At 41.1% G+C, this 27,543-nt stretch overlaps 1 protein-coding gene across 7 annotated transcripts in view; it reads left to right on the top strand.

Annotated features, from left to right (window-relative positions):
• The window catches only part of CCSER1 (coiled-coil serine rich protein 1), a 691,921-nt gene that overhangs the window by 320,918 nt on the left and 343,460 nt on the right, over nucleotides 1–27,543 (top strand). For all 7 annotated transcript variants that reach the window (XM_083756443.1, XM_083756445.1, XM_083756444.1 and 4 more), the window contains one exon: nucleotides 9,977–10,054. In XM_083756443.1, coding sequence (XP_083612569.1) covers nucleotides 9,977–10,054 — 78 coding nt within the window. The remainder of the gene's footprint in view (nucleotides 1–9,976; nucleotides 10,055–27,543) is intronic.

Below are 27,543 nucleotides of genomic sequence, written 5' to 3'. Positions count from 1 at the left end.
TTTGTTGCAGGTATTAGTTGCTCTGCAGACCTAAACCCTCATAAAACAGTGTACAGAGAAAAATAAAAACAATATAACTGCAGGTAGAACATGAAGCGCTGGTTGGATACAGATAGAGAGGCATGAGAGTAGGGATGGAGGAGGAAATCATTTAAAGCAGATTTATACATGAATTTTGGCAGTTCCAGCTGAACCCAGCTTAGCTTGCATTGGATTGCCTCTTGCAGCAAACACCTGCTCAAGTCTGAGCCACCTATGCGTTGCTGCTTTAAAAAGCAAACCAACTATACAGAAATATTTTATCGTATACATATAACATATAAAAGAATTGAGACTCACTATATTTATGCAGTATGATTTTCTATTAATGTAAATTAATTAATTAAATTAATTTATATACCACTATATGCCAAACTAAGGGACGCGGGTGGCGCTGTGGGTTAAACCACAGAGCCTAGGACTTGCCAGTCAGAAGGTTGACAATTTGAATCCCCGCAACGGGGTGAAATCCCGTTGCTCGGTCCCTGCTTCTGCCAACCTAGCAGTTTGGAAGCACATCAAAGTGCAAGTAGATACATAGGTACCGCTCCGGCGAGAAGGCAAATGGTGTTTCCATGCACTGCTCTGGTTCGCCAGAAGCGGCTTTGTCATGCTGGCCACATGACCCGGAAGCTGTATGCCGGCTCCCTCGGCCAATAAAGCGAGTTGAGCTCCAGAGCCGGCCATGACTGGACCTAATGGTCAGGGGCCCCTTTACCTTTTTATGCCAAACTAGACCTCCAAGTGGTTTAGTCTGTTATATGTGCTGTTGTCTGTCTCTGTTTATGTGCTAGTCACTCTAGAAAACAATTGCATATAATTGTAGAGTGGGAACCTTTTCTGCAAGACTATCATGAGGGACTTTGTCAAAAGCCTTTCTGAAAGCAAGATACGCTACGTCCAGGACATTCCCCTGATCCACCAAGCTTGTAACTTGGATGGCCTTGGATGGCAGAGCAGCACTTAAGATTGCTTCCAACCCCCTCAGCCAGCTTTAAGGTTGCTCAATTAATTAAAAATTATAGTTCCAGTGACAAGCGTTAAACACAATACAGAAACTTCTAAGTTATTAATGGATTTTTAAAGAGCCTCAAAAACACATTCCTCTTCAATACATTTGAGAAAAGTTTCTTAATGAAGGTCTTTTTGGTATGACTTACCAGGGGGAAAGCTGGCTTTTAATCCCTTAGATTAACATAATGAGTTTGTTTATTTTTAGGCGTGGGATGGGGAGTGTTTTCCGAGAAATCACTGACAGAAACTGCAAGCTGTACAATTTTAAACTAAGTGATAATTATGCTTTTCAGGGATTTATTTTGAAGTTTGAAACATTCTTTATTATAGCGTAGTTTCAGAGTTAATTGCGGGAGGAGAATAGTTAATAACTCTCTCCTAATTTTATCCACACCAATAGAACACTGTTGTGATAAATTTAGCTTAATGCCAAATATTTCTTCTTTTTTTTTACATGCCACAATACTTGCAAAAAAACATAATAATATATATAAAGTGTAAAAATGTGATCATGTTGGGTATCTGCAGTTGTGGGGGGGGGGGGTAGTACAATGTAAAATCTCAGGAATAATGGTCAAACGTGCAATTTTTATTCATTAATATATTTCCTCTATTACTGTTTGGCTCCTGGGAATATATTAGAATAAGAATGACTATGCTCTGTAAATAATTACAGAAGAATGTGTGCAGTTATACCATGGCTTCTGTCTTCTTTTGGATTTTGAATTAAGAGTTTCCTGTCTGCTTCTGTCACTCAAGCAGGGCTGGTCTGCCCATGAAGCAAGGCGAGGCAGCTGCCTTGGGTGGCAGATTTGGACCCACTAGAAGGGGCAGCAGATTGGCCTGTTACCGTCTCTTCCACCCCGCCCTCCTCCAGCGCCATTTCCTCCCTTCTTATTCCATTGGTGATATTAACTTTCCTCTATCATTTCAAGGCTGATCTTCACTCTCCCCTTTCATTCTTCAGTCCCTTCTCTCACTTCAACTGGCAGGGTAGTATGAATCATACTAGTACTAAATGTTGAGGGGAAATTTAAACTAAATAAATGTTTTCAATCCTGTTCATTTGTATCCTCAGGGTTTACCCCTGTCTTATTGGACTGATTGTTTTCTTTTTTTCTTCTTCTCTCGCTCCCCTTTTCTGTAGTCTACACATAAGTGATTTATGTTTATATTGTGATGACCATTGGCTATAGACAATGATAAAACCTGAAATGTTTCTACACAGTTCTGGAGGCCTAGAACCACTTTTGTTTATTTTATTTTTTTTAAATTCTGATTGTGTAGAATTCAAGTTATTCATTGAGAGAGAGAGAGAGAGAGAGAGAGAGAGAGAGAGAGAGATCTTTCCTTCAACTTCATAAGTGGTATGAGTGGTTCTGTCAAATTTTGAATAAGACTTTAACTAGCAGTAATGGGTTCTGTGGCAATTACATGTTCAGAGGAATAATGTGAGAGTTTCTGAAACAGTGGTAATTCAGTTTCCTTTCTATGTAGACAGCTTTGAGAAGGTGAGATATTAGGGACAGTGTCGGAAATTGGAGACTCAAGCTGTGAACGTCAAATGCAACCGCAGGAATCCTTCATTTACTTGCATGAGTTCTCATATCTGTACAATATCTTGAAAACTTAGCTGCTGACATGGTGATTACCTTTGAGTCTCTTGAAGAATTTATACAATGCATGAATGAAAAAAAGATGCGTGGAATGGTGTTAATCAAGTTGATATATCACAGGCAACAAACCTCCAGCTCACAGACTCTAGGCCTCTTCTGCCTCAGGGTAATTTTTATGTGAGTGAAGTGGTTTCTACTTCCTGCAGCTCCATTTCACACTGCTCTGCTAACTGCACAACAGGGGACGGGGGCTTATAATCTGGTTACTTCTCACACTAACTTGCCCCACCAATTTAGGGGCCAATAGAAGATGGGACACGGGTGGCGCTGTGGGTAAAACCTCAGTGCCTAGGACTTGCCGATCGTATGGTCAGCGGTTCGAATCCCCGCGGTGGGGTGAGCTCCCGTCGTTCGGTCCCAGCTCCTGCCCACCTAGCAGTTCGAAAGCACCCTTAAGTGCAAGTAGATAAATAGGTACTGCTTTATAGCGGGAAGTTAAACGGTGTTTCAGTGTGCTGCGTGGTGCTGGCTCGCCAGCTGCAGCTTCGTCACGCTGGCCACGTGACCCGGAAGTGTCTTCGGACGGCGCCGGCTCACGGCCTCTAGAGCGAGATGAGCACGCAACCCTAGAATCGGACACGACTGGCCTGTACGGGCAGGGGTACCTTTACCTTTACCTTTTAGAAGATGATGCTGTGGTGCAACTGTGCTATCTTCACCTCCAGTCAGTTGCTTTGCTGATGTTTAGCATCTGGTGGCAAGGCAGCCGCGAGGTTGGCACTGTGCAAATGCCCCAGTGGAGGCAAGAGGGTGCTCCTTCCAGTGCTCTTGCCTCAGCAACCTTGCTGACACCTTACCTCTCTACCTCCTTGAAGCAGCAGTGATGCAACTGACAAGAGATCAGGTGAGCGCTATCAACCCACCTCACTGTCCAGTGCATATCACTTGGGAAGACAGGCAAACTACAGTGGTACCTCGGGTTAAGTACTTAATTCATTCTGGAGGTCCGTACTTAACCTGAAACTGTTCTTAACCTGAAGCACCACTTTAGCTAACGGGGCCTCCTGCTGCTGCCGCACCACTGAAGCACGATTTCTGTTCTCAACCTGAAGCAAAGTTCTTAACCTGAAGCACTATTTCTGGGTTAGTGGCATCTGTAACCTGAAGCGTATGTAACCTGAAGCGTATGTAACCTGAGGTACCACTGTAATGTCAGTGTAGTGGAAGAAGTAAAGATCACCAGTGTTGAAGCAATGATTCTTCAACATCAACCTTGTTGGACTGGTTATGTTGTTCGAATGCCTGATTATCGTCTTCCAAAGCAACTACTCTATTCCCAACTTAAGAATGGAAAGCGAAATACCAGTGGACAACAAAAGAGGTTTAAAGATCCTCTCAAGGCAAATCTAAAAAAAACACGTATAAGCGCTGATGAATGGGAAAGATTGGTCTTTGAGCACTCCAACTGGAGAACAGCCTTTACCGAAGATGTTGTAGACTTTGAATAAGCACGAATTCAGGGCAAAAAGGAGAAAAGAGCTAAGAGGAATACACGTTTCGCAAACCCTCACTGTGATCAACTCCCACCTGGAAACCAATGTCCCCACTGTGGAAGGACGTGTGGATCCAGAATTGGCCTCCACAGTCACTTACAGAATCACTGTTAAGAGCGTTTCCATGGAAGACAATCATACTCGGCTACGAGTGGTCGCCAAAGAAAAAGAAAGAACTTACTGCATCACTGATTTCTCCCATGGCATTTCTTGCCTTCAGACATTGCCAGAACAGTATGAGAAGAAATCATAAGAAGATGGAGTTTGTCTTGGGAAGCAGCTTGTTTCAGCTAGGGCAGGACTTTGGGGGCAGACATCCTGGCCCCGTTCAACATGATAAACAGCAGGAACCCTAAATGCATAAGGGCTACATTACCACGTTTAGGAGTAAATGAAGTGAAGTAATATGCATTTCCAGCTAAGAAGATGTGCCTCCAAAAGTCCAGAGTCATAAAATTACCAAACATCACCACTGTTTTGCTTCGTAGTCACTTTCTTACATCCTCAGTAAGTCTGGCTGTGTGTTTCCTATAAACATACAACAGTTGTGGCTAGTAAAAAGCTAATTGATTCTAGCTTGAGAGCTTCTATAAATAGCTCAATTGCTTATCGAGGCATTATGGTATTTTTGAGTGGAAATACATGGGTTTCCTGAGCATGTGGCAAAAAGTGACATCTATGCCTTTTCGTATTAATCCTGTCTGTCACTGTCGGTTTCTAAATGTAACAGTGTTTTACAGCAATCCAATAGTGTCTCTGACTAACTGATTATGTTTATTAAAAACACATCAGTCACTTTTTCTCCAAATGGTAACTCCTACACCGAGTTATCAATAATAGTTTATAAGCAATGTAAATTAGAGCTTGGTTAGCTTCCTACTGATCTTTATTTTATTATTTTCAGTTCAACATAGCTGAAAGCACGTTTGCTTCCAGAAGAAATGTTTGATACACATTAGCTCAACATGCACCTGTTGTTTAGTGTTAATTTCTCCTGTGCTCTACATTAGGTCATTAGCTCATGCCAGAAATTTTAAATATAACGATAATTTAAAAGGATTGTCCCACTCTAGTTGGCTTACCTAAATCAGCTATGATGCCAAGATAGGTCTTGATTCAGTTTTCCCCAAAGAAGTTTGATTGGTGTCTGCTTTAAAAGAGATCCAAAGCACTAGTCTATGGTGCTCGGAGCCATCCCCAATTCCCTATAATAATTATAGAGTCGCCTCTGGGCAATTCACATTTATCCCATTAGTGGAAGGTTTGTAATGGAGCCTACCTCTCCTTTGTAAGGCACAAGAAGTACACATTAGTCATTTTGTGTGTGTGTGTGTGTGTGTGTGTGTGTGTGTGTTGCATTAGCCACCGGCCATCACCACAAACCACTATCACATAAATCAAAACTATAAGCCTGGCAATTTAAATGAAGGAAGATGTTTTGCACCTGCACAGCTCCTGGGTCTTGGAGACCAGTGAGATCTTCTGCTTCTGCTATGATCTTGGAGCAGGGGCGGGGGGAGTCTGAAGCTGCCATCTCCATACCAGCAAGAACTACATAGTGAAGGAAATAACATTGATTAGTTGCTTATACATGGAACTTTGAGTTTATTATTCATTTTGATGTGCTGCTTTTTCCCGAGAAATGGCCACAAAAGTGAACCATGTAGTAACAAAAGGAACAATACAAGAAACATAGTATTTAAAAAAAAATAATCATAGACATGAATAAGATATCCTACAATATCAGAAGGCATCCTAAAAATGCACAGAATCCTTGAAAAATGCACACAAAATGAGTAGTGCTTTCCCAAATGATAACAAACAGGGCCTCCTCCACTGGTCTCTAGCTGTGGATAGGTTGTTATTGGCAGAGGCAGTCTCTAGCCACACACCATGCATGCAAAGCTCATGACTTTCCCCAAATAATACTGGGGACTGTGTTGTGCCCCTCAGAGAGTTACAATTCCCAGCACCCTTCACTAACTATGGTTGTCAGGATCCTTTGGGGGAACCCATGTGCTTTAAATGTATGTCAGGATTGTGACGTGTGTCCCAAGTTGTTGCCAGGAGTTTGGGCAGTGTGCTGCAAGTCAAATGCAAAGCATAAGATTATACCACCCTCTAAAGGAGGGGTGGGGAGGCTTCCCTCCTCTCCCCTGTTGCCATATCCATATCCCCACCCCAGTGCATGGATCATCACAAATGCAAGGGGATTTCCTCTCTCACTTCTCCCCCCACACATCCCATGCCATCTCGAAATCTGCAATGAGAAAGACAGCTATCTCTTGCCAGAGGTCTGAACTGATAACTTGCAGAAGGCCCCCTCCCACTTTGCCTTCCTTTCTCTACCCATTTTAGATGCCCGTCCCATTCTTCCCACCTTGCCCTCCCTCCAAGCTCCTCTCTCCATCTGCATGGAAATAAGCGAAAGGGTGCATATTTTCCATCCCTGTTATATGTCTTAGGAGGGATTCCCAGCAGCTGGGCTTTGACAGCTTCCCTCTTGTATCAACAGCAATGTTTTCCCTTTGAAACCATGGCAAACTGAGGCTGGGCTGCAGTGCCAGCATACCTGAGCACTCAGCTACCCCCCAAAAGACCAAGCCCTATCCGCTGGGCCATATTCATTGACTTATATATACATGTATCCTGCTCTTCTAGTGTCTATATACTTACTTAGAGTGGCTTGCAATAATTTTAAATTACTTAGTCAATTACCTTTCGTAAACCACCTTGGGACTAACTTTAAATAAAGATTTGCATTATTTTAGGGCCTTCCTAAAGCTATTCAGGCTTGCAGCTGTGAAGATGTATGTTAATGCATATCTCTCAACAGATAGCTATTACTATTTCTTCCCACATTTTTAATTGTCTCTGCACTGGAAATTGTTTCTTTATACATATGTGTGGGGAACAACCTCCTGAGACCAGTATTCAGCCTGCGTGGGCTGCAGGTGGGTGGGAAAATGGTGCAAGATGCCAGACTCTACCTGATGGCTCTTAAGTCTCAAAGCAAGTCAAGGGAAGAAGAAGAAGAAAAGACTTGTAAGAAGGTATCAGTGGCATACTGAGGGAAGATAAAGGAAGTGGTGGGTTAACTCCTTCCTCCATGGTAAGCAGGTCTTCTGTGTGGGAAGTGGAAAAGTGACTGCAATCTGTGTGCCTGGTGGTCTTCATTTTATTGGCAAGGAGCAGCTGCTCTACACTTTGAGGTGTCTGGACACCTGGGACTGCAAAAACGTGTTGCAAGTTTCATGCTGCATAGTGAAAAGGTTGAAATAAGTGTAATATACTTTTGAGTAAGAATCAGTGCTGAAAATCTTGCATCTGAATATAAATTTTATAGCACATTCCAGAATACCTGGTGTGTGTATTTCTGTGCTCTTGTACTCTGTCTCTCTGTATATCTATAATTATATCTCTCTATATATTACTCTGTGTTTACCTTTATACCACACTGCTGTACTGCAAATTTATGTGTAGGCATGCACTCATGCATATAATATATACATTTTCTCCTGTTTTCATTTTTCAAGTTTGGGAATGAACTTCTTATATATTTCTGTTTGCCAGGAGTAATGTCCCTGTGTTTTAAGACAAGAAAGAAATGTAGAGTAGAGGTTATTCAGAACAGAATTAACTTGCTTAGGTTGCCATGTATTTCACTAAAGCTTTAATGAGCGCCATTTTGCACGTTTTAAATGTTGTGACTGCAATTATTCTCACTGCTTCATCTACTCTCCAAAGGACTTTTGTAATTTCAGTATGGAACCACTTTTGACAGGTCATTTTAACTTATTTAGCTATGGAGGCTTCAAGTCTGAATTTTGTATTACTTAAATATGTTCTCAATGAATGTCAGCATGTTAGACATTTGCACGTGATATTTAGCTCCTGCACAGAATGAAAGGTTCTTGCACCAGGCTATGGATGACACCCTTCTCTGTGAATATTGGGCAACTTACAATTTTATTGGCCATTGCCCAGATCCTTCTGTAGCATAGTATGCATAGAAAAATGAATAGATATCACAAATCATTTGCTGTGTAGTGTTTTATTAACAAGTCCATCACTTTGCAAACCTTAAGGTGTTTACTGTGGAGTTGTCCCATAAGCTTTCATGAAGAAATTCTTATCAAGATCAGTATGGTTATAAGTTACCATTGATCAGGTCCTAGTACTCAGCAGATGTGTTTAAATGTATCGGTGAAATTGGAACGACCCCATTTCCTAACTATCCCAAAAAGCCCATACAAAACTTGCATGGTATACAAATGAGAGGATTTCTCCCTGCACTAAAATAAATATATGGCACAAGAACGCAAGAGAATCGTGACTGGCTCTTTTACTGTTCTTTAAAAAGTCTAAAATTCTGAAATATTTATTCAGTCATATCCCATCTGCTTGCTGTACTCAACTTCCAGGCTGTGAACTTATATTGAACTAAATGACCAACAATACAGTTGAAGCAATCACCCTGAAAATAAGTTGGAAATGCACTTCCTCTCTTTAAATAGCTATAAAATACACAGATTGTCTTCTCCTTTCTTTAGTTATCAGGATTTATTTGTTCTCTTGCTTCTAATATCCACTGAAGATATTTTCTGCCAGTATTAACTTCTTGGATCAATAATTTTTGATGGCAATCTTGAGGGAAGTTGGTGTCTGGCAGCTATCATAGCACTGTAGTCTCTTGTTGAAAAGCAGTTACCACAAACAAAATTGGCTCTATCTTTGGGAGTGATGTTCACAAGACTGCACATATTTTATAGTACAATTATCTAGGGTGGCTGTCGTGCCCTCTCTGTTTAGAAAAATAGGGTCACAGCTTGAACAATCCAGTTTTATGAGTTGGAGCGAGAGGCAATAGGTTTCCACATACAGTTTACATCAGGGATGCAGAACCTGTGACCCTCCAGTTGTTACTGGACAACAACTCCCATAATTCCTGACTTTTGACTATGCTGGCTGGCCATAGTGGGAGCTGGGGTCCAACAACCTCTGAAGGGGCACAGGCTTCCCATCCTTGGTTTATATTTTCTGAAAGAGTGCAGAACTGCTCATATACTCAGATATACTGTACAGTGTGTGATCTACCATCAACATCTTGTGCTTGACACTGCCAGCTAGGCCACAAATTAAATCATCAGGCCTGATGCTTGTCAGTCATCCCCCTTATACCCCCACAAGTAAGAAGCAGGATCCTGAAGTTTGCCCTCCTTCCATATATTAAATTTATATTTTTATATTATATTGTTGTGAGGTGGGGGGGGGGGAGAGTAGGCTGTTTGCCATGACCCTTCCAACCCTTGGATCCAGCAAGTGTTAAAATATAAGCCAGGCTAGCTTCCTGATGAGGTGATTGCCTGGGTGATGGGCCATTAAGGGGAACAAACTGTTTCTATTGTATTTGCTAAAGGTGCTTATTAGCTTGTGTTTTTCAGTACTTAACTTTGAAGATCTTAGGCTGCAATCCTAACCCTACTTAAATGGGAGCAAGACCCATTGAATTCAATAGGACTTACTTCTGAGTAGATATGGTTATGATTGTGTTTCTCATTATTTGCTACTCCATATGGTGTTAAAATGCATCAGGAAAAATGCTCAAAGTAGAATGCTTGCTTCAGTTACAGTTTTTTTGTATCATTATTTGTTTTCTCTTCATTGTAACAGATGGGGTGCTCAGCTACACCAAGCACTTAAACAGTGGATTTGCCTCAGGCTAATCTAGATTTTATTTTGCTTTTCTTGTAGAGTGCAGATATGAGTCCTGCAAGCAGTACCAACTCGCTTCCTGTCAGCCCACTTACTGAAGAACCGTTGCCATTCAAGGTAAATAGCTTTCGTCACAGAGTCAATGATACTTGCGTTATTTGACTTAAACAGGTGCATGCTTCCAAGTACCCTGGCTATAACTGCATGTTTACAAAAATCATGAGGAGTTGACTGATATACAGAACGGCAAAGGATATGCTGGAAGCAGACTTGCACTCTTGGTGAGACATTAATGTTAGGCAAAACTTTAAGCCCTGTTTTGCCAAGACTCCAGGAAATACCCTGGATCTCAATTTCCTTTTAATCAGTATGTATCGGCATCTTTTAAAACTCCTGTTTGCCTGCTCAGCAAGCAGATGGGTGTTTGTGTATGGCTGTTGTGGTGGGGCATCTACCCTTCTCTACATCCAGAGAGGAAGCTGCTTCTCTTATCTACAGGAATAGATGCACCTTGTAAGACTACTGTGTGAGCAGAGACATCCTAATCAAAAACCTTTATTCTTCCTGATCAGCCAAACAGCCCTGGCTTATGTCTCCACTTTGTCAATAGGGCATGTTAGGTGAACATGGCATAATGCATGGCCCACAATTATTATTTTATGACATCTGCTGAAGCCATCATACTATCCAAAAGTACTTCTATCACCCTGATGACATTTCTCTCTTTTCCCTCTGGCTGCAGATGGGGATTGCAAGTGGTTCAAGTCAAGTACTAACCTTATAGACCACAGTCCTCTTCATTTATTATTATTATTTATTTATTCCTTACATTTATATGCCACCTTTATCCTCCAAGGATTTCAAGGTGGTGTACACGGTTCTCCTCCTCCCCATTTCAGCCTCACAACAACCTTGGGAGGTAGGTCAGGCTAAGAGATAATGACTGGTCCCACTTCATTAATGAGTGAGGATTCGAACCCTGCTCTCTCAGGTCCTAGCTCAACACTCTAACCATTAAGCCCTGAAGAGTCCTGTGCCATTGCCTGCTCTATCACTCCAGGTTCTGGATAACTTAGTGGTGACCGACTAGACTAGAGAATCTGTGGTCCTCCAGATGGCGTTCAATTGCTCATGTTGACAAGCACCAATAGGAGTTGAAGTACAACAACATCCAGGGAGCCACAGATTCCCCATCCCAGTACTAAGCCATCCCTTTGGGAATTTGACAATGATTCTTCTGGATGACTGCTTTTTTATACCTTCACTTTTAGGGTACTTGTTACCTTACCAGCCATTGGGGCATGGACCTTACCACCTGAACCTAGGTATCTGAGAGGCCCATAGTATGCATGTATGTACAACCTAGGTACCCCTTATCCCTCCATTCTTCCATCATGGAACTCAAGGTGGCATGCCTTCTGTATGTTTGTTTAGCTTCATCTTGACTATGGTCCTCCAGTCAATGTCACAAATTTATATAAAGAGTGACTTTATATAAAGAATAACTTATGAGAAGGTGGTGATTTGTTGGCATCTGTTCGTTTGAAGAAGACTGAGAAGACAGGTGACAACTGTGTGTAGGCATACAGAGACACATTGTTGTATGCTCGTTTTAAAAAAACAGCAGGATATTAAAAATAAAATCAGGGGTGCATTTGTTTTGGCTTTTGAAGGAAAGACTTCCAGCTTTCCTGTGGAACTCATGTAAACATTGAGGTCAGGCTCAGGGGAGATTCATGTGCAACTCCCAGCCAGCACTGTTGAGGGGAAATAAAAGTAATATAAAATGCAACCGTTTCTGTTATTGCTTGCTGACTTGCTCCAGGAGAGAGCAACACTGTTTCAGCAGTAACGTGAGTGAGTGATTTCATATGCAAAAACCCTTTCCAAATACTGTCAAATATTTGGATAATATAATATAATTATATTATATTATAATTAATTATATTATATTATATAATTTGGATAATATAATTATTATCCAAATATAATAGTGGTTTGTGATGACAGGGAATGTATTACTCTGGCCAATTTGATAGTCGTACTTCCCAACTTCCCGTGAAGTGAGCAGTAATGTTTAGCTGTTTAATTTGATTTGTTTTGGGCAGTTCTGAGAAAAGCAATTGTCACTTAACAACAGGGTAGAAGAATTGGGCCTCTGTGGGATAGTAAACTATGGTTTACTCTTGAATTTGAAATAAGTTTTAGCTGTGTCTTTGGAATATCAGTTCTGACCTAAGAAGAAGGGGGTGCCCTTTCAATGTGTTTGCTGTACAAACGTGGGTGGCACTGTGGTCTAAACCACTGAGCCTCTTGGGCTTGACCATCGTAAGGTCAGCAGTGTGAAACCACATGATGGGATGAGCTCCTGTTCCGCTGTCCCAGCTCCTGCCAACCTAGCAGTTCGAAAGCACACCAGCACGAGTAGATAAATAGGTACTGCTGTGGCGGGAAGGTAGTGTTTCTGTGTGCCCTGGCTTCCATCACAGTGTCCTGTTGCATCAGAAGCAGTTAGTCATGCTGGCCACATGACCCAGAAAAGCTAACTGCAGACAAACACTGGCTTCCTCGGTCTGAAAGCGGAGATGAGCGCCATAGTCGAATTCAGCTAGACTTAACTAGACTTACCTTTACCTTTACCTGTACAAACTAACCTCATCACAGATGACCTGGCTTTCTAATAAAGCTTATATGGACAGGCAGTATGGGATTCATAGAGCATGTGAATTCTGGGACATCATATCTGAAATCCAAGCAGAGAGAAGTGTGTGTGTGTGAGAGAGAGAGAGAAAGAGAGCAAGAGCGAGAGAGAGAGAGATTTACTCTTCCTTTCATACATTACTTGTTTTCTCCTTACAAGAAAACCTGTTCAAACTTTTTACAGTATATTGATTAAGATTTGGTAGAAACCTAATACATTGCTTTATGGGCTGGGTCTGTCCCACCTCAGCAGTTCCTGGCATACATTTTGGGGCGAGTCTATCAGCAGATAAATGGCCTTTCCCTCTCTAAAAGAAGAAAGGTACAGATGGCATTAGGAGGTGGGTTAAATAGCTTGCTCCTGATATAAAACGTACAGAGCAAATGTGCGGCTGAGGCATAGAGGGACAAAGGTCAGCTTTCATATCTATGAATAGCACTGAAGCTGTTGCTCTTGCACATTAGGCCTGAGGACTCAATCACAGGAAATTTGGAATTAAAATCACCACTGTGCCTCCTACTGTGCCATTTCCTCAGCAGCTCATAACATCCTCAGTGTTGCTGCACACCCAGCTGCCAACTATAGGGGGTCCTTTAGGCTTTTTATGTGGCATTGTTTTTGACACTCAGTCTGAAATATTTTTTAAAAAATGATATGAGAGCAGTTTGGGGAGCACTCAGAGACTGCTCCATCCCTAGCTCAGTGCAAGAGGTGCCAGCTGGGCTAAAATTTTATTGAATGAATTAACAGAGCATTTTTCTGTGACTTCAGGTGGTAGTGAAAATAAGAAAACAGGGTGGGGGGCATGTCACGGTGTACATAATTAGAAGCAGCAGCAAATAGAGACTGAAGACTCGGCCTCACAGTTATCCTTTTTAAGACGAGTCAATCAGAACTGTACACAGTACTTCAAATGCAGTTGCACCATAGATTTGTGTAACATCAATGTGATATAGGCAGTTATATTTCCAATTCCTTTCTTAATGACCCTAGCATGGAATTTGCCTTTTTCACAGTCACCACACACTAGGTTGACTTCTTCATCAAGCTAGCAAGGTCTCACTCCAGGTCTATCAATATTATATATGCGCATACACAGTAAGTTATTTGACTACAAACAAAACACAAGCCAGATTCAGATGTTGGTTTTTCAGAGATTACAGTGGCCAAGCCTTTATTTACCAAATTGATATTGAAATTGACAAAGCTTGTTCTGATTTGGGGGAATTGGTAATTCTTTCCAGTTTTTGCTAAGTTTAGTTACTCTGTTCTCGCCTCAGTATTTGACTGTGCTGATGCTAATCCCCCAAATGAGAAACAACACAATTAATAAAAGGAGATAATCCTAAGAAAAAGTATGGAAGTCTGCTGATAAAGCTCTCTTTCATCAAAGAGATCCCCACTAGATTCTGTCTTTGTGGCGGTTGTAGCCAGGTTACCAGCTTCAAATAGCAAATTATGAAAAGAATAATCTAGCAGCCAGGATCACTTGTAGTAGTGGGCTACATTATCCATTTGGAAAGAATCCATAATATGTTTGTTGGTTTGAGAAATGTTTACCCATGTTTCCACTAAAATAGCCTCAATGAGGATTTCTGACCAAATAAAAACTGTCTTAGATAAGGAAACTGTAAACTGGGGTAAATATTATGCTACCCATTAGGTTTCAAAAAGAAAGAATACTTAACATTAATGAGCTTTATGTGCCATTGAAATCAGTAGATTTAAAGTGTATAGTTGAATGCTAAATTCAGCCTTACCAACTTGGTGCCTTCCTGCTATTTTGGGTGACAAATCCCATCAGTCCCAGTTAACACCTTGGAGTTGTAGTCCCAGACAGCAGGAGGGTACCAGGTTGCAGATGGCTAGGTTAGGAATATGAAGTTATTTCAGTAGAATTTAGTTGTGGATAATTTTTTTTATTGATTTCATCCTACATCAGCTAAAGGTTCTGTCTTAGTGCATTCTGCGAATGTACAAAAACAATGCAGTGCATTCTTGGTACATTAATTTCAGACAGAAAGCATAATATTAAACTTGTTTTTTTCTGTTTTAGGTGATTACAGTCTTACAACACCACACATACACACGATTTTTCCTGAACAAGGTATTACAATAAATGAAAGGCACACATAAAGTCAGGAGAGTATGCATAATTTCTCCGGTAATCAATAAAAGTAGACCAATTTTCTTTCTTTCTTTTTTTAAAAAAATACTTTTTGTTCTCTTTCTTTGCCTTCAATATAATTAGTAAGTTTTGACATCACTGTCAAGCAGTTTATTTTCCCATTCAGAAGCCGACAGAAAATTATTTCCAGCATCTAGCATAACAGACTGTGGCTTTAACAGCCATGTATGATATCATCTCCTGATATAGTATGCAGTGTTCTTAGCATCCATCAAGAGAAAAAAAATTAGGAACTGAACTCGATTTCTCCTTCATTATTCCCTCCTCCCTCGTATATGCATTGGTTTTTTTCTGGTGGTGGTGGTGCCAAAGATCCACCATAACTCTTCTCTCTCTCTCTCTCTCTCTCTCTCTCTCTCTCTCTCTCTCTCTCACACACACACACACACACACACACACAGAGAGAGAGAGAGAGAGAGAGAGAGGAGACACCCCCCCCCTTTCCAATGCAGTATACAGGATGCAATCCTTGAGGTGGGGACTTTCCCTCTGAAGATGTGGGGTGGAGTCTGACCTCACAATTCTCCAGCTAGGACAAGGTCCACTATTGGTGCTTCCCTGGCCCAGGAACTTTAGCACAATTTATAAACATAAAAACAAAATGGCTCCTAAAAATATACATAGCATCGTGTGAAGAAGGCCGAGCACTCTGGGGGAGGCGGCCGTTGAAGCTGCGATGTGTGATGCACACCAGGCCCCCTCCCGGCCCATTTCCAACAAAGATGGAGGGGGCCAAAGGCACATTGACCCATCTGCCTGCCAGTGTGAGCTCAGCAGGGCTTTGTACTTGGTAATTTGTCTGCATTTGATTCTCCATTTCCTGACTCAGTCGGATTGTTCTGCCCATGTTCTAGGCACCGTACTAAGATCTATGGGTATAATGTACTACCTGTGCACAACTTTAGGACGGGTCTCCCTGAAGTTGGTATATAAAATGAAAAAGTTACATTCCTTCTGTATGCATTCTCAGATGTCCTGAAGTTTGAAGAAATGTGGGTTTTGTTGGTCTTGTTTTGGCTTTGTTGAGTGTTCAAGACTATTTCTTAAGAAGGATGTGGGAGAATGGGGGGGGAAATGTAATTCCACTTTAAGTCATGTCAAAAACTCTGCATTAGAACTTTGGTATTTTATGAAATGAGGATATCTGAACTTGGTTTGTTTTTATATATATATCTTTATTGTCAAACAAAAATTTAATAAATATTATTTTTTAAAAAAATGGATTGGGAATCATCAGTAGCTTTATTGTTTTCTTTTGCCATCCCTGCTGTATGAGGATGAATGCAAGATTTGTTTGCAAAAAAATGAAAAAGGTAATTTGTTATCATGACAAGACAAACAGAATTATCTTTCCATAAATTAAAATGAAATTATTATTGGATTTTATCTCTTTATAAAGCAGTCTGTGCCTCTCATTCAGAGAGGTCCTTGGAGTAAATGGGAATTAATTGGAAAAAAATTACTGAATATTATGAAGCTGTCACTTCAGCTTTCTAGATCAGCACTGCAGATATTAGAGATGCTGGGTGCATACCAACCATGCAGATGATTTCAGCATATAAATGTTGAGGCGGGAAGTTGATCAGCATCCATATTTATTTACTCTGCAAGGGCCTGCCACTCTTTTGCCTTGAAGATCATGCTTTCTTGAGGTTTTGCCGTGTCCTTGCATAGAAATGAAGCACTATTATCCTGCTTTTAAAAACAAAGTAGTGCACTAACAGGTTGGTTATTCAACATGGATATTGATTATTTTTTTGAGCATAGATAGTTTAGATTTAGATGCTTTCAGATGTTTTAATTGTTTTCTCTCTTGTGGGCACCTTCAGGACGAAGGGTAGGGATATAGATTTAATAGTAAATAAATAACAAATGAGATGCTTTTTAGAAAATTAGGAGTAAAAACAGCCATGAAAAGTAGGCAGATGAGCCCTGGGGATGTGAAGAATGAAATGGCAACATTGATTCATGCTGGTTCCTGAGAATTCTGGGTGCTTGCTTTTCCAGGAACAGCAGTGAGAGAGGGAAAGGGGTGTGCAGCTGGAAAATAGGACCAAATTATGTCAGCTAGTAAGCTCTGGGATGCTGAGCAGTAGGTCAGCTTCCTGTGATGGAGTGTGCCCATACTGGTTCTGGCCCCATGAAGCTAAAAGTGAGGCTTCCCTTGTGCAAAAGCAGCTGGGACTAGTGGGCAGAGGAACCCCAAGAACAGGGAAAGGAAAAATGGTAACATCTGCCCTGTGAGAAGGGGCATCGTTTCCAAGAATAATTGACTTCAGCCAGTGAGCCATGGAGCAGTGACAGCAAGGATTCCTTCCTGTTTTATCCCCACAGATGATTGACTATTGCTTCCTGATGTGAGAGAGGGCGGGAACTGGAGGACAGGTTTACATGTGTGGCAGGTCAGAAGTGGTATAATTGCCTTATTTGCACAAGAGCTTGCCTGAGTGAGGGACAGGGAGTTGATGTGGAATCTAGTAAGCTGAATGGGAGAGGTCACTTGGGCCTCTAGTGGCAGAGATGGATCAAGGCATAATGGGAGGTTCAACAGATTAATGCATTTTTTCAGCTCTGGTACAAGGTAAGTTGAATAAACTTCCTGAAGGCTAGAAGGAGGAACAGCTTGCTTTATGGTTATATGAGATGCAACTCTGCAATAAGTAGCAAGCATGGGGCTATGTCTGTGACCAAAATTAAGTTACCTGGTGTCCTATATATGTTGTTGGACAACAACCTTCAACTTTCCCGACCTTTGGATATGCTTATTGGGCTGCTGTTAGTTCCAGTCCAACAATACCTGGAGGGCACCACATTGGCAACTCCTTCTAGGAACAGGTGAATTGGCATACTGTTGGATTTTTACTTTTATAAAAGACGGATCTGATGTATCATCTCTATGCCAGCTCCATCTTATAAATAGTCTCCCTCCATCCTGAAGATAACAGAGCTTTCAGCAGACTGACAGCTTATATTATGGGTAACATGATGTTTTAGTTCTACTTAATTTCATGCATATGAGGAATCATGACTGGCTGACAGCTTCAATGAGTCCAGAAAGCACTGCCTTAAGTGACGTTTTGCATAAGGGGAAAAAAAGGAATAATAAAGTTGATTATAGGCAAGCAGAACTAATGAATGTAAAATGGAGACGAGAAGAACCAACCACCTCCTCTCTGATTCTGATATTGTGGCTGTTTTTTTTGTTGTTTTTTAAATTTTGCCTACCTAACCTACTCACATTTTGGAATAGTAATATCTAAAGGGGCCATAAGATAAAATATAAACTATTGTTTTCCTGAGTATGCTGTTGGTGTTAATGTTGGAAATTACTGACTTGCTACAGAATTTTTGCCTAAACTTTTAAATACCGTATTTTTCACCCTATAGGGCGCACCTAGTTTTTTTTTTTTTCATTTTGAAACATGCCATCATGTTCAACATATTGCTAACAGTGCCAGTGTATTTTTTATATATATATATATATAATATTTATTAAATTTTTGTTTGACAATAAAGATATATATAAAAAAACATACCAAGTTCAGATATCCTCATTTCATAAACATCCTTGGACTTCCTCACGCCTCTTGTTCCTACTCTCTAAACTACACCAGTGTGGTGTAGTGGTTAAGAGCGGTAGTCTCGTAATCCTGGGTAACCGGGTTCGCGTCTCCGCTCCTCCACATGCAGCTGCTGGGTGACCTTGGGCCAGTCACACTTCCTTGAAGTCTCTCAGCCCCACTCACCTCACAGAGTGTTTGTTGTGGGGGAGGAAGGGAAAGGAGAATGTTAGCCGCTTTGAGACTCCTTAAAGGGATATCAAATCCAAACTCTTCTTCTTCTTCTTCTTCTACCAGCAAATTATTAACTTAATTTAATTTGTCTATTAAAATTTCCCAATATTCAAATCTCAAATTTAATCTTTTAAGTTTCTCTTGTCAAAGGTTAATTATAGAGTACCATTTATCCACAATTTATCTTATTTTTCAATTACATTAACTTTTACAGATATAGATTATTAATTTGTTGGAGCCCTGATGTTGCAGATCATACAATTTTCTTAACATTCATACAGTTTACAATGCTTTTGTAGATAATCTTTAAACTTCTTCCAGTTCTCCTCCTCCAATTCTTCTCCCTGGTTTCGGATTCTGCCGGTCATCTCATCCAGTTCCATATAGTCCATCAGCTGCATCTGCCATTCTTCCAGTGTGGGCAAATCTTGAGTTTTCCAGCCCTTAGCAATGAGTATCCTTGCTGCTGTTGTGGCATACATAAAAAAAGTTTGATCCTTCTTTTGCACACTTTGGCCGACAATGCCCAGGAGGAAGGCCTCTGGTTTCTTAAGAAAGGTGTACTTAAATACCTTTTTCAGCTTGTTATATATCATTTCCCAGAAAGCCTTCACTCTAGGGCACGTCCACCAGAGGTGAAAGAATGTTCCTTCAGCCTCTTTACACTTCCAACATTTATTGTCAGGCAAATGATATATCTTTGCAAGCTTGACTGGGGTCATGTACCACCTGTATATCATTTTCATAATGTTTTCTTTCAGGGTATTACATGCCGTAAATTTCATACCGGTGGTCCATAACTTTTCCCAGTCAGCGAACATGATGTTGTACCCTATGTCCTGTGCCCATTTTTGTACCCTATGTTGTACCCTATGTCCTGTGCACCTAGTTTTTTTTTTTGGGGGGGGGGAATAAAGAAAAGAAAAATCCCCCCCCAGGTGGGGCTGGGGTGGGGGAAGCCCGAGCTTCCCCCGACCCCAGCCCCCAGAACAGGCTGCTATCCACAAGCCTAGGGAGCCCGGCGGGATATCTGCCCGAAGCCCGGGGTGCGCTGCTCAGCGTGCCCCAGGCTTCGGGATTCAGGCTGCTATCTACAAGCCTAGGGAGCCAAGCGGGAACTTCCGTGGGCTCCCCAGGCTTGCGGATAGCTTCCTGAAGCCTCCAGGCTTCAGTGAAAGCCTGCATTTACCCCATAGGACGCACACACATTTCCCCTTCATTTTTGGAGGGGGAAAATTGCGTCCTATAGGGCAAAAAATACGGTAATTTGGGGGTCTCTTCTGACACAAAACTTTGGATAAATTTTGAAGGGAGCCATCCTTTATTATTATTATTATTATTATTAGTAGTAGTAGTAGTAGTAGTAATAATAATAATAGTTGTTGTAGTATTCAGCTAATTTCTACTCAGAGGAGAGTCATTGAAATAATGGCCATGGCTAACTTAGGTCCATCAATTTCACTGAACCTACTCTGAGTAAATCTTAGTTGAATACAACTCTGTAATACAACTGTCTAATGAAAACTTACCCAAGCAGTGCACAATATAAGAATCTAAAAGCAAAAATTAAAATAAAGTTTAGAAATCTCCCCCCCTTTTTTTTTTGAAGCTACCAAATGCAAAGCAAAATGTTTTTATCTGCCTTTAGAATCAAAGCAGAGGCATCAGTTCATCTTCCCTCTGGGAAACAGCCAGCTATCATCTTTGAGTCTAGAGATTCCTAAAAACAGCAAAGTGTGTGCTGGTTTTACTTTTCTAGTTTATGGGTGGAAAGGGGACAACACCATGCTATTGCGCTAATGATTTGAAAGAGCAAACTAAGCCACTTGCTTCCATTAGGAAAGGTGGCTTTTGTTCCACACCAAAACCCATTGGGAATATCACCATTGCCCATTTTCACCATGAGAGTACTCCACGGAAAGCTTTTGTCTGTGAATAAGAGAAGGAGTAAAGGAGTAAATTATTGCTATATCAATTCTCTGAGGGTGCTATTATCTGGAACAAGGGAGCTCTGTGGCATTCTTTTGTCCTGAGTTCTCAGGAGAGAGGAAACAGACTGTTCTAAGCTAGCCACTGGCACCCCTGGAAACCCTTTTTTCCAGGTATCAAGGGAGATTTGTCACCAAGCCCCCTAGAGCCTTCCCATTGCCCCAAGGGTTTGTATACTTCTGGCAGCTTTCCAGCAACTATTCTGAGGGCTTTTCTCTCTGTGTGTGTGTGCGCTTCACATTTACAGTTTCAACATGGTTGCTGCTCTTACTAGTAGCTACATAAATCGGCCTTTGAATAAAAATCTGCTATATTCTATACAATAATATCCATTGCAGTTGGGGTTTTTTAAGGTTAAAAAAGCAAGAGAAGAAATTGGTTGTTAAAATATATATTTGAGGTGTGGAAGGTTGCTTATAAGTTTCTACCTGTATGCATGCTAATGCTGGGACTTTATACTGGTAGCAAAGCAGTCCTACAGCAGGGGAGGGGGGGAGAAGAGAATATGAGGTGTAGAAACTGCAAAATCTATAGCCCTGCCAATCTCAACCAGTCACAGCAGATTTGTGCTGTGTGGGTGTATGGAGGGAAAACAAGTACTCCAACTTCAGTATTGACATAGTGCAACCCAACCACCCCCAACAGCAGGAGGGTTTTGGATCTGACATATCCAAGGAGTTCACTGATCCATTCTGGGATGCCCCCTCTTCATGATTGCCACCTATGGTGACAAGGGCAATGGAGGTTTCCACACCTGCAAGGCAAATCTTGTGAGAGTGGACTTCCCTTTGCAGGGAGAGGAGATCCATTATATACTCTAGTCCCTGGTATGCTGTTCTGTGGACCATGGGATTGACTTCAAAGTAGCACTAAGAAGATTGCTCTGTCAGCACAATGACTGATGGAATGATCTCTGTTCTCTTCCATCTGCACACTTAGGGTATTCTTGATCTCGCGGAGATTTAAGGAGGGGTGCACAGTGGGAGGAGCAGGGCCAGCCGAAGACATTTTGGCACCTGAGGAGAACCACAAAACAGTGTCTTCCTCCCCACCAGGAAGAAGGGGGGAGTAAAGAGTGACACCAAGAACAATGGGGAATAACGATCCACATAGGGACCTGCTGCCTGTGTGGATCCTGCTACCCGAGGCCATTGCCTCACCTTGCTACATGAGTGGAGTGGCCCTGGGGATGAGAGGCGGGGAAGCCCCATTGTGCAGATTCCTGCTAGCACAGCTACCCAGCTCCTTGAGTTTTGTGTAAATTAGTGTGTAATAAATGTCGTCTTGCAGGGCCAACATGAACAAAAGCTTTCCCTGTGATTATGATGTTAGGAACAGTTCTCTATGGTGGTTGTATTGCATAAGGATACCTGTGGGGTTTTCGATCATACTGTCTGGTTCAGAGACTCTTGATTTCATATTTGATGCTACAAAAACTAAATCAATTTCCATCTAGCAATGTAATCACTCTGTTATGCATACCCTCTGCCATTTAGTTGACCTAAGAAATAAGCTGCCTTTCAGGTTCTCCTCTAAAACATGAAAGCTGCTCCTCAATTAATGGGATGGTAGTGCAGATCTGAAATTGTTTTCATGAACTTCACGTTGCCTTTTGAACTGTGTACATTTTAGATGTGCTGCCTTATGCAAATTAATATGCTTATCATAAAATAGAAGAGGCTAAAATAGGTCAAATGTGTGCATGGATATGTTGTATTTGTTTACATCAAAACAAAGTAAAGTACCGAAGAACCCCACTTCGGGTCACTTTTCTGGCAAGAGCAAAATGCACACACAGCCCAGTCCTCAGTGACCTAAATCTCACTGGAAGGTATTCCCCAGGGTTTCTTGAAATACACATACCCTCCACAACACTTCATCTGTCACAGTCTAAAAAATGTTGCTACTGCCCTCATGTTTTAGATTCATTATTCCATTTTTTAAAAAGAGACTGGATAAGTCCCTTTTGATAAATGGTGTTGACTAGATTAACTTGGTGATCTTTGTGATACTTTCTGTGTGCATTGTTGTGTGATCCTGTGAAGTCATGACATCTATCAGTCTTCTGAATCACTGCAACTGTTAGGTAGTTAATACATGAATGGAAGGTTCATTTCCTGCACTTATTATCTATGTCAAACAGGGAGTAGCAGTTGCAATAATCCTGTCATCTGCATCAGCCATTGATGATTTTATCTTAAGGATGGGAGTTTTGAGGATCATTCAAATGGGATTAAGAGATTCCCTGCTGGTTTCAGGAAGATGTCTAGTCCAAGTGCATTAAAACAGCAGCAGAATTATTTAAACAGATTTTGACGTCACATTTAATAGTCTTCCCAAAGTAATTAGATAGTTATGACATTATGCATCTGTCAGGCCAATGCATGGCAATGGCTACCGAAGGAAGGAAGCTCCTATGGGACAAGATAAATATTTGATGAACAACATGACCACCTTTATTTTCACTAGTAAAATCAATCTGCTTCAATCTTCATATGCTTGCCACTGCAGGCAGTTTTGAAACATGCTAGTATTTATTTTAATCGATATTTAAACTACTGTGTGAATAGGTCTTCAAAATGTAATAGTGTGTGTGTGTGTGTGTGTGTGTGTGTGTGTGTGTGCAGTTGTTCTATCATATATTCTGCGCCATTATGGAAGGCAATAACATTTATTTAAGTTATTTATATCCTAGCTTTTAGGGTACAAACATTCAGAGGACAGGTTACAACAACCAAAAGGGACAATATGTGCTAAAACCCCTATCATTTTTGTTGTGATGAGTGAGTTCAACGGCTTAGCAAGTGACATAAGAGGCCAATGAGATTTCTCCTGGCAATATGAAACCTCGTTTCTGGTCAGGCTGCTTAGTCTCTACAACTATTCTCTTGAGTAATGACCAAACTGCTATCATGACTGTCCATATCTGCCATACTTACAGTACATTATGGTTCACCAACTCACCTGCTTGGAAGGAGCTGTGACTCATACTTTGCATGCAAAAGTTCCCAGTTTCAAGCTCTGCATCTCCAAGTAGGGCTGGCAGAGGTCCCTGTTGGAAATCCTGGAGAGCTGCTGCCAGTCAGTGCAGACAGTACTAAGTTAGATGGACCAATGGTCTGACTCAGTATAAAGCAGCTTCTTGTAATTATTAAGCCTGCCCAGCTTAGCCTCCTCATGCCCATTTCTCTGGTGATGGCAGCACATAGCATTGACCAGCTTGCACACAGAGGTCCCTCCAGACCACAAGCATGGTCATATGAACTTTTTAGGGTACTGCTTAGGTTTTAATACAATATTTGTATACCCGTGACATGGTAAAGAGCTGCCATTATCTTCATTTCTTCATATACCTAGTTCATACTAGGTGATGCACACAAAGTGGTGGCTGGTGCTCATTGGGCTTAGTAGGGAGGCCAATGGAACCAATAATAGGCAGAGCCAACTAATTCAGATTTTGTGCCCATCTTTCCCCCTGCTGAGTTCTACAAGGGCAGCAGTGAGACTGAGGAGGAGGACTACCAGTGCCACCCCCTCAATTGGTTGTAAGAAAAAAGGCAGGCAGGTGGAGGCTGGCTGAGGGCAAGGCCTCATTTGTCCTAATATACCAGCCTCCACTTTGAACACAGATTAAAACAAAAGGGGGCACTCCAGCAGGTTTGTGATGTAATAAAGCATGGAATAAAAAGGAAACAGACATGGAGAAAAGCATCAGGCTCCTAGTCCTCTTAATGAGAAAACTCAAGACAATGGGTTTTTAAGAAGAAAGGATAGAGCCATTCCTTTTCACCACTTTATGAAATAAGAGAAAACATCAAATTCCCATTTATATCACACTCTTTTTGTATATTGGTCTAACACTGTACCTAACACTTATTTTTGCTTCAGGGGTTACTTAAAGGGTCAAAATAAATACAGATATTACACTGTAACTGTGAGATTCCTCTTGCTGATATTGATTCCTGCCACGAAAGCTACAGTTTCAGGTTAAGGAGGATCAAATCTCTGGGTTTATCACATAATGATTGCCTGGCTATTGTGTTTATCTTGACAGAATCCCTGAATGCCCAGAGAACCACACTAAGAAAATCCATGTAGAATACACTGTATAGTTTTTCACATCTAGTTTTCTTGCTGCTAGTGTTTTATTTGTTCATTTCAGAACATTTGTCTATATGAGCAAAAGCTCAGCGTGCTTTTAGACCAATTTCACTGATTTTTTATTTATTTTGACTGGGATCGGTAAGATTTCAGACTTTTCTATTTGAACAGTAGATCTCTGTGCCACATTACTAACTCAATTTGAAAGGCCTGACCCCAAAACTAAACAACAAACATTATGGCTATGCTATGCTATGCTATGCTAATCCCCATCTAGATTTAATGTTGAATCTCTGTGTTGTATCAAATCGAAGGAAAGTTTTGTTATACTTCATGCCATTTTCATCTCAATATGCACACATTCTTCCAGTAACTTATAGTGACTCATTTGCCATTCCATCGATACTGAAATAGGTACAATATAAAGTTATAAAACATTTATGAAGTCTAACTACTTGGAGCCAGTGCAGTGAAGCTCATAAGAAAGAGTAATTCATCTTCTTTGTCTTTGGAGGATGAGCTGTTTTAAGGATCATGTCGAATTCAATAGACGTTGCCTGCATAATAAGACTGCACTATGATGAGTTGGATGAGTGCCCTATCAGTTGACTGTAAGCTGCCCTGTTTTGCAAAGTGCCTTACCTTCTCATCTGGATCTAAAGAAGATAACATAGCTGTAATCACAGCATTCTCCAGAGGAGCAGAAAGCCACACAAGGATCTGATGGCTAAAAATGAAACCTCATCACCATTGTCCATCTGCCTAACATGGTTAGACACAGTACAAAAATTAAATATAAAGACAAAGACAAGATACCATAGTGAAGGAAGCAAAGGGGGAAGGTGGTTCAAGTGGGAAAAATAAAGTAAAGGTTGAAAGATGTGCATAAAGGGGCACTCAAATGAAAATATAGGAGTTAGGTGTCATCTCAAAACAGGGGTCCAGCTGCAGCAAAAACAGAGATCACTGTGGAGTCATTTTTAGTAAAGAATCTTAAGATGGAGATGGGTGGAAACTATTGAAGTAAATGGTAGAAAGGCATAATATGTTGTGAACAAGTAAAAGAAAGATTTCAGACAAGCAGCAGCATTTCACAGGAACGTAGGAATAAGTTAGACTATTGATCCACCGTTCAATATTTGTCAACGCACACTGACAGCAGGCAGAGGACTTTTACAACCCTACCTAGAGATGCCCTCAGTTGAACCTGAGACCTTATGCATGCAGAACAATTGCTCTAACCACTAAATGGCAACTCTTCCCTTTGATATGGGACATAGAACAATTCTATTTCTTTTACTGAGCAGTATGTTACCCTGCTTATACAGTATGGCTCTGATTACCAAATACTGAAGACAAATTACTATCACTACAAAGTCTCTTGCTTGTGAGGTTCAACCTGTTCTGCATGGGGTTGGACTCCCCCTAACTGAGTGGGCACACTGTTTGGGGGCACTATTATCATGAGGCAGAAGAGGCCTTGGTGGCATGGGGTGCCATCCCTCAGCTTCAGCTGGTTACCCAGCTACAACCTTCTCTGGACAGGGATAGCCTAGCTTCTGTTTTTTGCTCTTAACCTCTACACCAGGTTACTGCAATGTGTTATACGTAGGACTGCAGCTAGTACAAAATTTATCAGGTATGTTGCTAACTGGGACCAGGACATCTGAACATACTATACTGATGCTGGCCTGACTTCAGTGGCTGTCGATTGGATTCTGAACTCAGTTCAGTTCAGTACAGTGGTACCTCGGGTTGCATGTGCTTCAGGTTACATATGCTTCAGGTTACAGTCTCCTCTAACCCAGAAATAGTACCTCGGGTTAACAACTTTGCTTCAGGATGAGAACAGAAATCGCGCGGCGGCAGCAGCAGCAGCGGGAGGCCCCATTAGCTAAAGTGGTGCTTCAGGTTAAGAACAGTTTCAGGTTAAGAACAGACCTCCAGAATGAATTAAGTACGTAACCAGAGGTACCACTGTATGCTGGTTTTAACCAATAACTTAGCGACTGCATCTCCCCACATGAATCTACCCAGACCCTTCATTCATCACCAGAGGCCTCCCAAAAGAGGTATAGAGGGGGGAAACATAATAACAGTTTTTTTGCAGTGGTGTTTCCATAACAGTAGAATGATCTTTTTGGAGAGATGTGCCTGAATCCATCATTATAAACGTTTAGGCACCAAATGAAGTTGTTCCTATTTACCAAGACATTTAGTTTTTCATTGGGATCATCTGGTATGATGATACCCTAGCCTGTTGTAGGGTTCACCTTTAAGTAGGGTAGGGTAGGAGCCATTATTTTATTTTAATTTTGCAGGATGAGCACATTTAGTAAATAGTGTTGCTTATTCTTTTGCTGTTGCTTTAAACTGTTGCACTTGTATGTTTCTGACAATTGTAAGTCACTTTGATACATTTTATGTAGTCTGTGATAAATTTATATAAATGATGGTGTTTACCTATAGCTTATTTTATTGCCAAACCAAAAACAAAAACAGTTTTGTTACCAGGGTTTTTTCTTTAATGCCGCCTTCCCTTATTTTAGCTCATGGTTGCTAGGCTGTAGCCTCTCCAGCCCTCTGACACTTTTTCATTGTGGTATCTCTTTCTCTGATTCTCCTTTTCAAGTACAGAATTCAATGATTCAGCATGCTCTAAAGAAGACTTTTATATCTGTTTGTGTGGGCGACTGTTTGCAACTCTGAAGGAAGGGTATGGGAAGCACATTCACACATTTTTTGCAGAGCTTCCGGTTACTAATTAACATTTTCATTAGAATATTTGAGTCATGGATGATTTGCATTAGGATTTATTATCTGACCTGCTAAA

This window comes from Podarcis gaigeae (assembly GCF_964106915.1).
Source record: "Podarcis gaigeae genome assembly, chromosome: 9".
Taxonomy (NCBI): domain Eukaryota; kingdom Metazoa; phylum Chordata; class Lepidosauria; order Squamata; family Lacertidae; genus Podarcis; species Podarcis gaigeae.
This window is presented reverse-complemented; position numbering and strand designations above follow the sequence as displayed.